Here is a 16,789-nt window from a genome sequence, read left to right on the forward strand (position 1 = left end):
TTGTACCATGAGTTTCTATCCCTCCCTTTATAATGTTACTGTGAGATTTGTAGCATCCTGGTAAATTATCAATGCTACTCCTATTTTTAATATCTTGAGGTAATGCCTCTCAACTGATGTCTTAGTTGGTGTGAAATTTAAATTTGGAATTGTATGTTCCTCTCTCCTGTCATCCTCAAGAGACGGGATTTTTGTATGCTATGTATGTCTTCAATTGTGAGGTGTGCATCGCAAAGCTTGGCCTTCATGACGCACTCACTGCCTGCCTCCATGGCGACGTGCACCGCCTTCCTTGCTGACCAATCAGGGCAGACCTTCCCTCCTATATATGTTGTGCCCCTCGCCTCGTCAGATGTCTTTGGATCGACGGTACTTACTTGTAGCAATTTACTCTGATCTACTACGGGCTCGCCTGCCTGAGGCTCGAACTCCTCACCGCCGGGGCATGGAGGTAAGGTAACCTTTCTGATGATAAGGGGACAAAGGGAGGATTACTCTGACTTATGTGAAGTTCTTAATTGCAGTACACGAGTACCCTTGGTAAACACCTTCTTGCTTAAGTAGTCATTATCTTTCAAATTGGATATCGCCCTCTTGGCAAATTAACTCTTTAACTGGCCTTCGGCCGCGAAGGTCATACTCTGCCAAATTTTATTGGGTAGCCGCGTTGTGGCAGTATCTGAGCTTTTATCAATAGTTGGGTTATATAACTCTGTTTGATTCTAGACAACTTAGAGTCGGTAAGCAAACTTGTAAAAATCAAAATGTATCATCTTTGGCCATGACCAGCCTCACTGATGTAAAGACCCAGTGCATTCTGGATCCCCCTTTTGCTAATTTTCTTAGGTGGTTTTACACGTTTGGGAGCCTTGTGCTTTAGATCGTTTTCCTCTTTTATATTTTTCTTGTGCTTTAAAATATTGTAAGTGTAAATTCCTATTGCCTAGGTTATTTGAGATACATGTTACGAGTTTTCCAGAATTAGCTGGTTCTAAACAAATTACGTATATGTCAGAGACGCATCTCATGTTATTAACAGCAAGTTTCATCTATTAAGAGCTTTAAACAGAAGACGTAAGCTTCATTAATCTCTTTTGGTTTACTCCCAGTCCTATGTTACATATAGCTGAAAAGTTACTCTTTAAATAATGCGTTCAATATTTTTCCTCAATGTTGCACTTTCAACTATTTTGAAAGAAAAGGGAAGGCCCCAAAGGGTAAGTAGCTTGAAAGTGGCTTGAAATAAAGTTAATGTACTACCCCTATGTTGTGCTCTCTCTGACCAGAACCCGGCCTGCACACTTCTTTCCTCCTCTATCCAGATAGCACGGTACAATATTATAGATTTAAAGGGGATTTTATTGACAAAACAAAAATTCATTAAAAAAAAAAAAATTCTTAAATTATTCCCATAATAATAATAATAATAATAATAATAATAATAATAATAGCTTTACATCCCACTACTTTTCCAAAGTGCCGGAATTTAGTCCTGCTGGAGTTATTTTACACGCCAGTAAATTTACTGACATGAGGCTGACGCACTTGAGCCCCTTCAAATACCACTGGAATGAGCCAGAATTGAACCTGCCAAGTAGGGGTGAGGAAGGCCAGCGCCTCAACCATCTGAGCCACTCTGCCTGGCTCGTTGTAGAATTACACAATTTTGTTATAAATAAATAAATAAATAAATAAATAAATAAATAAATAAATAAATAAATAAATAAATAAATGACGTTCAGTGTTCAGTCTGCAAGCCTCTGTGAATTAACTAAGCACTTTCTTCTATTTGCAACTAGCTCTGTGGCCTCATTTACCAACACACCTCTTACCTCTAAATCATTACAAACCAAGTCTAACCATTGCTGTCTTGGTCTTCTCTTAACCTCCAAGGTCAAGTTCATTATTCTCCTAGGAATCCTATCCTCCTCCATTCGCCACACATGACTCCACCACCAAAGCCGGTTTATATGTACAGCTTCATCCATCTTCATACATCTCCTGATAGTAAAACTGCAATTCATTTATTATAATGTGTAATTACCTAAGGATGGCCTAATGGGCTGAAATACGTCCTGTGTAATAATATTTGCAATTTAAAAAAATTGTAGGCTACATTAATGTAACTGTATTGACTAAGTGGACAAATATACTAGCTATTTCTATACTATTATAAATGTCAATATGGAATTACAATGAATTTTATTGTATGTAATACTCTATCAATCCACCAACTGGCCACACCTAGGATTTACCTGAACAGCGGTAGCACTGTCCGAGCAAGAGCGCTGTTCTCCAATACAATTACACGTAGCCCTACTTACAATTATGTAACTTAATATAGTACAGATCTTTTAATATTCAAAAGACTATGGATCCAAATTAAACATTCAATTGTTTTTAGAGCATAATATTATGATTTGAGACCCTAGGCTCAGTATTAAGAGATGGGGAATACCAGATATATCACAATTCAGAGCTCTACTCCCAGACAAGAAGGTAGTAGAATGCACTCTGGAGTGGTACTAGATGGGAAGATGCTCTAGTTCTGGCCCAAATCAAACCCAACTTGTCAGAGAAAGCTGCCCTCTCTGCAAGAGTTAACAAGCTGGAATTGGCCTATCGACTGACTCAGAACACCTACAAGTGATGCCTGTCACGAAACTTGAAGGTGAAACACTAACAACAGTCATCTGCCAGGAAACCCTATATGCCATGGAGTGTTTGTCACTAAGTAGAAAAAGCCTGGTTGAAAAACTGGAAGTCAGAGAGAGAAAAATTCTCAGAAATAACTTTTTTTTTTTGCTAGGGGCTTTACGTCGCACCGACACAGATAGGTCTTATGGCGACGATGGGATAGGAAAGGCCTAGGAGTTGGAAGGAAGCGGCCATGGCCTTAATTAAGGTACAGCCCCAGCATCTGCCTGGTGTGAAAATGGGAAACCACGGAAAACCATCTTCAGGGCTGCCGATAATGGGATTCGAACCTACTATCTCCCGGATGCAAGCTCACAGCCGCGCGCCTCTACGCGCACGGCCAACTCGCCCGGTAGAAAGAACCTAGACCCTGTATTGACAGATGGGGAATACTGGATATATCACAATTCAGGGCTCTACTCCCAGACAGCGAGTATATCTGACAGACAGGAAAATGAGGGTAGCTCTCTATGGTCATGTGGCAAGATGGTCTCCCAACAGACTGACCAGCTGCCGTTTACCTTCTGACAAAACAAAGTCTGTACCGCCATGGCTGACGGAGTGTGAAAAGGATATTAAAAAAATAAAAGAACTGGCGATGATACACTTATAAAACATACAGCTTGTGAGACAGATCCTGCAGAAAGTCGGTGTTTTTCGGCAAAAAAAACAGAAGATAGGTACCCCTTCATCAGAGGAAAGAAGAGAGCTACACCAAGAGATGATGCGGCAATTCTGGACAAAGATCACAGCAAACAGTTGAACAAGCGAGGTTCCAAGTAGATCTATTCAAAAGAATAAAACCCTCAGAGGAGGCTTGTTCATTCCTACACACAGCCTACTGGAGAATGGATGATAATGCTGAGCATAGTGAGCCATAAACAAAAACATTTCATTCACACCTGGGACTCTGGAACATGATTATGATGATGATGGTGATTTCATTCAGGTAATTGTGTATTCATTTATCACCATTCACTCGGCAAAAGAGGCTCCAGTGGCAAATACTGTTCCAGAGATTTAGCAGCCACAGTTTAGAATTATTCTGATAGTGGGGCAATAAGCTCCATGCAACTGCCTTGTTATTGCCAACAATTACAGGAAAATTATTGCAAAATTCAATAGTATTATGGAGCATTTATATATCAACACAACTCATTAGTAGAATTAAACTATTTTAAATAAATAATAATAAATTATATTATCTCACCCAGTTTCGTTGTTGCTACTTGGCATTTCCGACATAGTAGCATGGTAACCAGGAACAGTTCTATCTTCGGATAGAATTCCTACCGTTTCCTCCTCTTGAAATTTGTAGTGCAATGCTTCTGGAATGCCGGACATCTATCAAAAGGAGCGATAAATTACAAGTAAGGCAAGGGAACATAACCTTGTGCAAAAATTTCTCTAATTTATAGCGGATTTAACTACATCAATAAATAAAAATCTCTCTCACTGATTAATCAGTAGAAAAGAAAATTGTGTATCTACAACAGCATACGCGTTAATGTTTAACTGCAGAGAATACCGCTAATCGGTAGCCCTGCTACACTCGCGTCGTAATGACACGACCCGCTTTGACACGATGTCAAGCGCATAAAACAACGACAACAGCGAATAAAACCAATACAGACACAAGGGCAACCAAACATACATTCACAATGAGTCAACTTCTTAATAGGAAGCAACGCTATATACTTTTAACCCCATTAATTCAAAACAGGTGCCAAAAAATGTCAAATTGAAAAATTTACACTAATGCCAACTTTTCAAGTGTTCGGCAATGAAAACAGCAGAAGAACGGAGAAGTTTCTAGCGACAATTTCGGAAGTCTTCTTCTTCTGCTATTTAAAATTGAATATGGGCTCGTTATGTCGCCAGATACAATACTTATACAAGCTTCTTAAACACTACTAAAGGTTGGGTCCAACGCGAGACGAGATGCTATTGGTTAACGAAATGACGTCACCGTAGGAGCAAAGCAGCCGAACCCAGAGCGCGCAACACGCAAATCAGTAGGAATCTCATAATACCAGCAAACTTTACAGTTTCTCAGAACTAACTGTAGACCAGACACAAATATTACTGCTGTTATAAGATTGAAAAAGAGTACAGCATAGTAAGTTTTCATTATTTATATTACGAATAAGGCGTAAATATAATATGTGAATAGGTGAGGGCACACTGATCAACGCTTGAAATGTATGAACGTTTCCAAATTCCTCTATTTAGTTCGAGGAAGGTTACGCGCTCTCAAATCTGCAGACATAAATATTTAGAGATATTAAATGTTGAAAACAGAACTTCCGTAATGGAACTATCGTGTCTTAACATACGATATACTGACTCACTTCGGCAGGTATCGAGTTTAAAGCGTAACACATATTATAACAACAGCGGAAGTAAGTTCATATTCGAAGCCATGCATAGATATTCCTTCTTCTTCTTCTTCTTCTTCTTCTTCTTCTTCTTCTTCTTCTTCTTCACCTTCTACTTATTCTTATTCTTAATCTGCTTACCCTCCAAGGTTGCTACTTTTTGCTATTGGCTTTACGTCGCACCGACACAGATAGGTCTTACGGCAACGATGGGACAAGAAAGGACTAGGACAGGGAAGGAAGCGGCCGTGGCCTTAATTAAGGCACAGCCCCAGCATTTTCCTGGTGTGAAAATGGGAAGCCACGGAAAACCATCTTCAGGGCTGCCGACAGTGGGGTTCGAACCCACTATCTCCCGAATACTGGATACTGGCTGCACTTAAGCGATTGCAGATATTGAGCTCGGTCCTCCAGGGTTGGTTTTTCCCTCGGACTTAGCGAGGGATCCCACCTCTACCACCTCAAGGGTAGTGTCCTGGAGCGTGAGACAATGGGTCGGGGTATATAACTGGGGAGGATGACCAGAACCTCACCAAGCTGGCCTCACCTGTTATGCTGAGCAGGGGCCTTGGTGGGGGATGGGAAGATTGGAAGGGATAGACAAGGGAGAGGGGAGGAAGCGGCCGTGGCCTTAAGTTAAGTATCATCCCGGCATTTGCCTGGAGGAGAAGTGGAAAACCACTTCCAAGATGGCTGAGGTGGGAATCGAACCCTTCTCTACTCAGTTGACTTCCCGAGGCTGAATGGACCCCGTTCCAGCCCTCGAACCACTTCTCAAATTTCGTGGCATAGCCGGGAGTAGAACCCAGGCCTCTGGGGGTGGCAGCTAATCACACTAACCACTACACCACAGAGGCGGACATAGATATTCCTACTGTTTAAAATTAAAGAATAAGAAAGAACAGGAAAACACTTAAGTAGAATACAGTCCCACCTGTGAGATCAGAGTCATGAAGTGAGTGCTTTTGAAGATGAAATCCACTGTCGTGCCTTTCGCCGATGAGCCGCAATGGATTTTTCAGTCCTTGCCCGAATGTTCATTTGTCGCATGCGTATACATGTTATTTCTGGTGGCACAGCGGGGAATTCACTGCTAATTATTTGACACTCTTTGGGTGGCGTGCACCATCTTGGAGTAAATTACTACGGAAGTAGCGTTTACTAAAGAAGTCCATACTACAGAAGTAAAATACTACGGGAGTTATTTACTCCGGAAGTAACGTCGGAGAGTTGAAGTACAATTTACTCTTTTAGTTACTACTACAGAAGTAGCGTTCGTTACTCGCGGAGTAGTGGTGTGTTCGTGTATCTTCTTTAAAGAAATCCAAATAGATAAGGTTATGTGCGATAGGAAACGGGGGAAAAACGTAAGCGAAAAAGATAAATGCTTGTTAATAGAGATAATGACGATCTATGCAAAGGATATAAGGTGTAAGAAACACGACATAAAGATGCTGGATAAGAAAGGAAATTCATGGAAAGTCGTGGCGAAAGAATTCAATGCTTCGAGTGACGGAAAACGCAGTGAAAAGCAAGTTAAGATTCTGTAGAAGGACTTAAAAGCAAAGCAGAAAGTCATGGACACGCGGGAAAAATTAAAACTGATGGCGGTTTCTTCATACAGATGGCCTACATCCACAGCGAAATTTTCCCATTTTCACACCAGGCAAATGCTGGGTCTGTAGGCCCTACCTTAAGGCCACGGTCGCTTCCCAATCCCTAGGCCTTTCCTGCCCTATCGTTGCCATAAGACCTATCTGTGCTGGTGCGACGTTAAGCAAATTGAAAAAAAAAAAAAAACTCTTCCGATTTCTGAAAAGTTCACCGTTGTCTCCGAGAGGGCAATAAATGGGAATATGCGCGCAGTCACAGTCAATTGTACCCACGACGTGTGGAAACCTGCCAACGTGAAGAATATCCTTTTATTTTCCGAAAGATCATCATCATTTGCAGGCGTACCTCCCTCTTAGCCTCAACTACTGCTTTAACTACGCGATGAAAGATACGGCTAGCAGTTGTGCGGTAAACGTTAATTAGATCACCGGCAACTGTACCGTTCCGGTACGAAACTCTCGTAGGGCACACAGCAACTCTAATTTTAGAGATACAACAAAATTAAGACAAGAATTCAGCTGTAAGTGATCTCCAAGTAGATTTAGAAGGAAAGTAAAGGATTCCTTCCTAAGACCAAAAACGTTCCTGAAACTCGCCGTGTTCACATTACACGGCTATCGCCTTTCACGCACTGTAGGCCTACGCACTATTACATTTCCCATCGTTTACTGCGTCGAGATCGTCAATATAATCTAAGTAATCCATAAACACGTTTGAAACGTCTTTCCTCTCATACACGGCACGATATTATCATTAGTCAACAAGTCTAAACTTAGCTTACTCCATGCACGACGTGAGAGTAAATTCTAACCTATATTCGTACGTTATTTACTTCTTTAGTAATATACTACAAGATGGTGCTCTTCAACATTTTACTCTTGTAGTAATTTAGTCCAGGAGTATCTGAAAGGACTAAAATACTTCGGAAGTAATTTACTCTCGTATTGAAGTCACCGAATGCTGACTTCAAGAGTACTTTACTACGGAAGTAGAACTTACTCTTGGTTGGTGCACGCCACCCTTTGTGTATAATATGAGGTATGCGTGACAGTTCAGCACGTCCGTAAGTGTCCGTGCACATCAGAACGAATTTCTATTTTGCTTTTCCAGTGCCTTCACTGTCTTTAAAAGGAACTCTTCTTCCTCTGAGGTAATATCTTCAGTAGCCGGGGACTGATCAATTTTTCTTTTCTTCACAGATACATTCTCAAGAGTCTCTATAGTTTTCTTCTTAGTTTCTCTGGCTATCTGCCTCTCCGATCTGTTCTTCTCCATTTTATGCTCGCTTAAGTGCGGCCAGTATCCAGTGTTCTGGAGATAGTAGGTTCGAACCCCACTGTCGGCAGCCCTGAAGATGGTTTTCCTTGGATTCCCATTTTCACACCAGGCAAATGCTGGGGCTGTACCTTAATTAAGGCCACGGCCGCTTCCTTCCCACTCCTAGCCTCTTTCTGTCCTATCGTCGCCATAATACCTATCTGTATCAGTGCGACGTAAAGGAACTAGCAATCCAATTTTTTGTTCCGAAGACTGGAACTGGGCTACTATTGTAAGTGCTGCCGGGAAGGTTCTCTGTAGGTACTGCATCTTTTTTCAAGATCTTCTTGGCAGGTAAATGCAGTAATTCTGCTCTTAAATCGCGAACATAACTTGGCTTCAGTAAAATGCCTCGAGCACACGGTAGAAGTAGCTACATTGAAGACATCATTCCTTTCACATTTTTGTATCCAAACTTTGTGCAGGTCTGAAGCTTTAAGAAATGAATAATACACGATATCTGTTCCTTTCGTCTTTCTGGTGTGTGACAGCTGTATTGTCAGTTATTTCGAACAGCTATCATCTGTTTTAGCCTAATGTATTTAAGAAATTTTATTCACGCTCAAAATTCTGCGAAATGACACGCAAATATATACACTACAATGATGCTATGAACACACAGAAATTTCACACGCAAATATATACACTACAGTGATACTATGAACACACAGAAATTTCACACGCAAATATGTACACTACAGTGATACTATGAACATAGAAATTTCACTCCAGCTACTATTACACTGTATACGCAACTACCGAAAAGAAAATAAGTGCATCTCGCTGCACGAAACAACAACTTAACAGAGATCTCACAGAAACGAACTACGACACACACGCTATGCAAGAAATACAGTAGGCCGCTATGTAAACCAATTGCAATATACGGAAATAAATAACGCATATATATTACGTGGAAATCCTTTCTTTATAAGACAGACAGCGGTAAAAAACGAAATAAGATACGCGTGCGGTTGTATGCTACACAGTCACGGTGTTCCTGTGATGACGACACGCGCAGGACGAGAGAAAACTAACATATTCTGCGCAACCAATCTGGGCCAACCGTGATACTTATAAATAATACCGGAAGAACAGTTCGGATTTAGAAGAGGCAGATCAACAATCCAGGCAATCAATTGCTTGCTTGAAGATATACAAGATATACAAGAAGCACTCAGGTTGCAGAAAGGAAAGCTCTATGCCTGATCCTTCGGAAACTGGAAGAGATAACAGGAAAAAAACTGTTACACAAAGCTAATTAAAAATATATTATCAGAAAACTATGTGAGAATATGCGATGATTTAGCACAGTCAAAACCAATCCTTCAAACGGTAGGGGTCCTTCAAGGGGATCCTCTGAGTCCACTTCTTTTTAATGTAATAACACGTGATGTTACAGAAGCAATTGCTACGATTCGTGCAAAAATGTATCTATACGCTGATGACATGGTAATTGTATTGCCATATCGAGATGAACTTCAAAAAGCAGCCACCAACCTGACAAATTGGTCAAAAGAAAACAATTTAGAAATTAATGATCAGAAGACAGTAATCATGGTTTTCAGAAGGGGAGGAAGAAGAGCAGCATCAGACATAATACGCTACGAAGGTTCACCTGTAGGGATCGTCAATACATTCAAGTATCTCGGAATGACTTTTCAGACAACTGGAACCATATTTACAGCTCACATAAAGGAAAGGACTCTGGCTGCAACCATAGCAATAAATGACAGAGATCACCTTAGTCGACTGTCAATCAAAACGGCCTTCAAACTCTTCCTCCTCAAAGTTACTCCAACTGTCACTTACGGCATTGAAACAATTTGGACCTTCCTGAAAAAGAAAGATCTAAAAGGGATAGAAAGGGTGAAAGCAATTTTCCTTAAAAGAGCCCTATGTGTATCTAAATACACACCCTCTAGACTTGTGTATGAACTCACCCGAGAACCTTTCTTCATTGAGGACGTGCGACATACAATGACTCTACAATCAACAAAGGCATATCAAGAGCTCTTACATGAATTAAAATTAAATAAGACAAACATTTGGAATGATTTCTATATAACGGATGCAATGACGACAGTCAATTGGTGTCAGAGTTGCTTCGACCTCAGACATACAGTGACCCGTGCAGCTGTCCATGGCTTCTATCACAAGGCATGTGTTGTACCTAGATTCCACGATCCGAACCATGACTGTGTATGTCGATGGTGTGAGAAGTTCTGTGGTCGTTACCACGCACTGGAGTGCCCGAAGAGACCATGTTCTCTGTTAAAACTTTGTAGTGATTAAGCTTATACCCCTGCACATGGTGCGCTTTTCTATGTAAATAAAATAAATAATTGTACCATTTCTGCACTCGCACAAAATTCCTATAAATTAGGACACCAATGCTGTTCTCAAGATTATCTGATTGACAAGAACTTGCAGATTGATTTGAGCAAATATTGCAGTTGACACACAGAATGTTTCCAAAGCACATAAAATAGTTCACTATCATTAGAAAACGTAGCACATATACAACTGATGGTGTAGAATTACTTATATAATGCTTAGAATATATAGCAAACACACAAGGACACAAGGTATACTAGTCTTCACGCTAGAGTAATCCACCTCAGCGACTTTTTACAAGACGAACAGGACCGGGTCAATATTTAAGGTATAATTAGGAAAGGGAGGTGTAACTACTGAGGGGTGAAACATGAAGGAATGTGGGACGCTGGACAAATAATATTGAGGACATAGAATCAGGATGGTTGCCTAGTTGTACTTCCTCTTAAATCAATAATCACCACCACCACCACGACCAATCAGGAAAGGGTTGTTGATGTCGGAAACAACTATCAAATTCTCGTAACGCTGTGATGGTATGACGTCAATGAAAGTGTAACGGCGACTGGGGAAGGGGACAACAGACAGTAGCTCTGTGGAGTAGGTTAAAAGCGGGCGTAAGAGGGGAGGTAAGTCAACAGATAGATTCACAATATGAAGTATACGAAGTGTTAGAGAAAATATTAAGAAACAATTGAAATGATGTCAAGTAATGTTTCTAATGAATGATTAGAGGTGTATATTAGAGTCATCTAAGAACTGATTTAATATAAAGAGTATCGTGTGAGAGTGATTGTACTCGTAGATCAGACATACAGTGGACGTTGGTAGAAGGTAACTTAAAGTTAGTAGGCTCGAATACAGGCGGCGTCGAGAGGAGTTATACAAAGGACAGTGAAAGATGAGATGATTAATATCGGCAGCTGCTGAGCCACGATCAATCAATCAATCAATCAATCAATCAATCAATCAATCAATCAATCAATCAATCAATCAATCAATCAATCAATCAATCAATCAATCAATACTGATCTGCATTTAGGGCAGTCGCCCGGGTGGCAGATTCCTTATCTGTTGCTTTCCTAGCCTTTTCCTAAACGATTTCAAAGAAATTGGAAATTTATTGAACGTCTCCCCTGGTAAGTTATTCCAATCCCTAACTCCTCTTCCTATAAATGAATGCCCCAGTTTGCCCTCTTGAATTCCAACTTTATCTTCATATTGTGATCTTTCCTATTTTTATAAACGCCACTCAAACTTATTCGTCTACTAATGTCACTCCACGCCATCTCTCCGCCGACAGCTCGGAACATACCACTTAGTCGAGCAGCTCTTCTTATTTCTCTCAATTCTTCCCAACCCAAACTTTGCAACATTTTTGTAACGCTACTCTTTTGTCGGAAATCACCCAGAACAAATCGAGCTGCTTTTCTTTGGTTTTTTCCAGTTCATGAATCAGGTAATCTTGGTGAGGGTCACATACACTGGAACCATACTCTAGTTGGGGACTTACCAGAGACTTATATGAACTCTCCTTTACATTCTTACTACAACCCCTAAACACACTCATAACCATGTGCAGAGATCTGTACCCTATATTTGCAATCCCATTTATGTGATTACCCCAATGAAGATCGTTCCTTATAATAACACCTAGATACTTACAATGATCCCTAAAAGGAATTTTCACCCCCATCAACGCAGTAATTAAAACTGAGAGGACTTTTCCTATTTGTGAATCTCACAACCTGACTTTTAACCCCGTTTATCAACACACCATTGCCTATTGTCCATCTCACAACATTTTCGAAGTCACGTTGCAGTTGTTCACAATCTTGTAACTTATTTATCACTCTATAGAGTATAACATCATACGCAAAAAGCCTTACCTCGGATTCCACTCCTTTACTCATATCATTTATATATATAAGTAATACTGCCTTGAGGAATTCCTCTCTTAATTATTACAGGGTCAGATAAAGATTGACTTACTCTAATTCTCTGAGATCTATTTTCTAGAAATATAGTAACCCAATCAGTCACTATTTCGTCTAGTCCAATTGCACTCATTTTTGCCAGTAGTCTCCTATGATCTACCCTATCAAATGCTTTAGACAGGTCAATCGCGATACAGTCCATTTGACCTCCAGAATCCAAGATATCTGCTATATCTTGCTGGAATCCTACAAGTTGAACTTCAGTGGAATAACCTTCCCTAAAACCGAATTGCATTCTATCGAACCAGTTATTAATTTCACAAACATGTCTAATATAATCAGAAAGAATGCCTTCCCAAAGCTTACATACAATACATGTCAAACTTACTGGCCAGTAATTTTCAGCTTTATGTCTATCACCCTTTCCTTTATACACAGGGGCTACAATAGCAACTCTCCATTCATCTGGTATAGCTCCTTCGACCAAACAATAATCAAATAAGTGCTTCAAATATGGTACTATATTCCAACCCATTGTCTTTAGTATATCCCCAGAAATCTGATCAATTCCAGCCGCTTTTCTAGTTTTCAACTTTTGTATCTTATTGTAAATGTCATTGTTATCATATGTAAATTTTATTACTTCTTTGGCCTTAGTCTCCTCCTCTATCTCGACATTATCCTTGTAACCAACAATCTTTACATACGGCTGACTGAATACGTACGCCTTTTGAAGATCCTCACATACACACTCCCCTTGTTCATTAATTATTTCTGGAATGTCCTTCTTGGAACCTGTTTCTGCCTTAAAATACCTAAACATACCCTTCCATTTTTCACTAAAATTTATATGACTGCCAATTATGCTTGCCATCATGTTATCCTTAGCTGCCTTCTTTGCTAGATTCAATTTTCTAGTAAGTTCCTTCAGTTTCTCCTTACTTCCACAGCCATTTCTAACTCTATTTCTTTCCAGTCAGCACCTCCTTCTTAGTCTCTTTATTTCTCTATTATAATAAGGTGGGTCTTTAGCATTCCTTACCACCCTTAAAGGTACAAACCTGTTTTCGCATTCTTCAACAATTTCTTTAAACCCATCCCAGAGTCTGTTTACATTGTTTTTTACCGTTTTTCACCGATCATAGTTACTTTTTAGAAACTGCCTCATGCCTGCTTTATCAGCCATATGGTACTGTCTAATAGTCCTACTGTTAAGACCTTCCTTTCCATCACATTTATTTTTAACTACCACAAAACAGCATCACGATCACTAATACCATCTATTACTTCAGTTTCCCTATAGAGCTCATCTGGTTTTATCAGCACCACATCCAGGATATTTTTCCCTCTGGTTGGTTCCATCACTTTCTGAATCAGCTGCCCTTCCCATATTAACTTATTTGCCATTTGTTGGTCATGCTTCCTGTCGTTCGTGTTTCCTTCCCAATTGACATCTGGCAAATTCAGATCTCCCGCTACAATCACATTTCTTTCCATGTCGTTTCCCACATAGCTGACTATCCTATCAAATAATTCCGAATCCACGTCAGTGCTACCCTTTCCCGATCTGTACACTCCAAATATATCAAGTTGCCTATTATCTTTAGAAATGAGCCTTACACCTAGAATTTCATGTCTCTCATCTTTAACTTTTTCGTTGCTTACAAATTTTTCTTTCACCAGATTGAACACTTCCCCTCCCACCATTCCTATCCTATCTCTACGATACACACTCCAGTGCCGTGAGAAAATTTCTGCATCCATTATATCATTTCTGAGCCATGATTCAACTCCTATTACAATATCTGGTAAATATATATCTATTAAATTACTTAATTCTATTCCTTTCTTTACAATACTTCTACTGTTCAACACTAACAATTTTATGTCATCCCTACTTGATATCCAGTTCCTTGTTCCCTTATCACCGCTTCCTAGGCCATCCCGTTTCCCTGAATGTACCTCTCTATTACCCTTCCAAACAAATTTCCTAACTTATACGTACCACTGCGGTTTAAATGAAGGCCATCTGAGCGCAGATCCCTATCTCCGACCCACCCATTAGGATCTAGAAATTTCACTCCCAGTTTCCCACATAACCACTCCATAGTCTCATTTAAATCCCCAATCACCCTCCAGTCAGTATCCCTTCTACACAGTATTCCACTAATAACAATTTCCGCTTTCTTAAACTTCACCCGTGCTGCATTTACCAGATCCCACACATCTCCAACTATGTTGATACTTATATCAGCTTGCCTTACGTTGTTGGTATCTACGTGAAACACTACCACCTTCTCCTTCCCCTCCTCCCTCTCTTCTACTTTCCTCAACATCTGCCTCAAACTAATTCCTGGATAACATACCCTGGTACCCTTTCCTCCACACACTTTTCCCACGTGTCTAACGATGGAATCCCCCATGATCAGAGCCTCAACCCTACCCACCTCATTTCATCCCCTTCCCTCCTGGTCAGCCCTATCTTTCCTGATAGCTGCAGGAGCTACTTCCTCCTCCCTTTTCCCCTTCCCATGAGCCTGTTCCACCTGTCTTTTCCTATCCTCTACTCTACAGTTCCCTTTCCTACCTTTTCCCTTCCTCCTACTTCCACACATCTCACCAACAGTTCACTGTCCCTCATCTTCCCTCCGTTGTTCTACCTGGAGTGACTCGTACCGATTTCACACAGACGCCTGTCCTGAATTCTGATCCTGAATGGAGCTCTTAGCCTGCAATCTCCTTCCTCTTAGAACATTAGACCACCTGTGTTCTACAATTCTCCCCCTTTCTTTCCCCTCCCTCTTGTACACCTACTGTAACCTGTTCATTGTTTGAGGGAGTCCTATCTTCCTTCCTGTCTTCTGTGAGAATCCTAATTATCTCCCTCAAACTTTCCAACTCCTCCCTCATACCCCTCAATGCCTCGCCACACCCACAGTTCGTACACTCGCGCTCCTTAGCCAGTCTTTACGGGGTGGACTTATTTGCAAAAAAAAATGAACGGAGGGATATATTGTCTGGGATAGTACTCATAGTTCACACGACTACGGTATGTACTATGTACCCATTTAACCTCCCAGGCTCAATCCTCAAAAAGTGGCAATAATATTGGTAACCTTCAGCCTATGGCTCTTGGTCGTTTACTGCATGACGAAACTTTCCTGTCAAATCAATTCATTATAAAGGTCGTAATAGGATTCAGGTAAACTTTGACTCTGCAAATCATGCTAATGCCTTTTTGAAGAATCAGTTTCTTGATACGCACAAGTACAGTTCTATAGTTACTGAAAAATGAAACTAATTAGTTAAGTACAAAGTTCTAATTGGTGTATGGTTGGCAGTTCAGCAGCTCAACCGTTGAGCCAAACAGGCAGTCAAATAAAACCTACAGTATTAAACATTATTTTTAGTTATCCTACAATAACTAACAATATCTTTGTGCAATTTGAAATTATTGTAGACAACCTCGTATTTTTTCAGTAGGCCTAATTAAGGACACTTTTATTCTCCGTCCCGTGGAGTAGGGAAAATAATAGTAATCCACCAGCTGTAATAATCACATAACCACATTTCAGTAGAATTGTAGTGAAGATAAGGTATAATATATTAGATACCGTAGTATCTTGCCAGTTATATTCGTGTTTTTCCTCGTGTACGGCAATCCTTTCGATACTTAGGCCTAAGCATTTAACCAAACGCAGTGTAGTGTTGATACATTGTAGTATAGATACAGTACACTTAGATAGTGCCGTATCTTGCCTGCTATATTCGCGTTATCTTTCGTGTGTATCTATTAGACCGTAATACTAATAATAATTTGTCTAAGTATTTATGTGGCCATGCAAGTGGGCTGATAAGAAATTGTGTATTGAGACAATTAGACTCGATATTGGATACCTAGTTAGTAAAGTAAAGCTACATGCCTTTATACCTCACTCAAACTTCTTCCGAATCGGTATTATCCGAGGTGTAGATAAAGAGTTATCTGAAGTAGAAATTCTTACTTTACTTAACAGCGACATGAAAGTTCACCCTGTTCAAAGATTAAGTCGCAAAACCCATCAGGATAGTCAGGTATTTTATCTACCTACTGGTTCAGTAAAGATTGTCTTTGCAGAGTACAGCCCAACGTAATGCTAACCTTCCAGCACCTGCTCAACCTCCTAACAATGTTGCCTGTACTATGTACCCATTTAATCTCCCAGGCTCAATCCTCAAAAAGTGGCAATAATATTGGTAACCTTCACCCTGTGGCTCTTGGTCGTTTACTGCATGACGAAACTTTCCTGTCAAATCAATTCATTATAAAGGTCGTAATACGATTCAGGTAAACTTTAACTCAGCAAATCATGCTAATGCCTTTTTGAAGAATCAGTTTCTTGACACACACAAGCTACATGCCTTTATATCTCATTCAAACTTCTTCCGAGTCGGTATTATCGTTGGTAATCTTTGAGTACAGTAGAAATTTATTGTCTACAAACTTTCGTTGTCGCAACTGTGCCATAA

The 16,789-nt window shown here is 40.2% G+C and overlaps 1 protein-coding gene across 4 annotated transcripts in view; it reads right to left on the reverse strand.

Moving 5' to 3' along the window:
* The window catches only part of LOC136874910 (uncharacterized), a 55,772-nt gene extending 51,245 nt beyond the window's left edge, over positions 1 to 4,527 (reverse strand). Inside the window, exons 1-2 of one of the 4 annotated variants that reach the window (XM_067148617.2) lie at positions 4,452 to 4,527; positions 3,908 to 4,041 (exon numbers count right to left, since the gene is read on the reverse strand). In XM_067148617.2, the coding sequence (XP_067004718.2) occupies positions 3,908 to 4,041 (134 nt within the window). In that variant the 5' untranslated portion in view covers positions 4,452 to 4,527. Of the gene's footprint in view, positions 1 to 3,907; positions 4,042 to 4,153 lie in introns of all 4 variants that reach the window. The other 3 variants (XM_067148614.2, XM_067148615.2, XM_067148616.2) reach the window with 3 other exon arrangements.
* Between the last annotated feature and the right edge of the window lie 12,262 nt (positions 4,528 to 16,789).

Source organism: Anabrus simplex, chromosome 5 (assembly GCF_040414725.1).
Source record: "Anabrus simplex isolate iqAnaSimp1 chromosome 5, ASM4041472v1, whole genome shotgun sequence".
NCBI classification, from domain to species: Eukaryota; Metazoa; Arthropoda; class Insecta; order Orthoptera; family Tettigoniidae; genus Anabrus; species Anabrus simplex.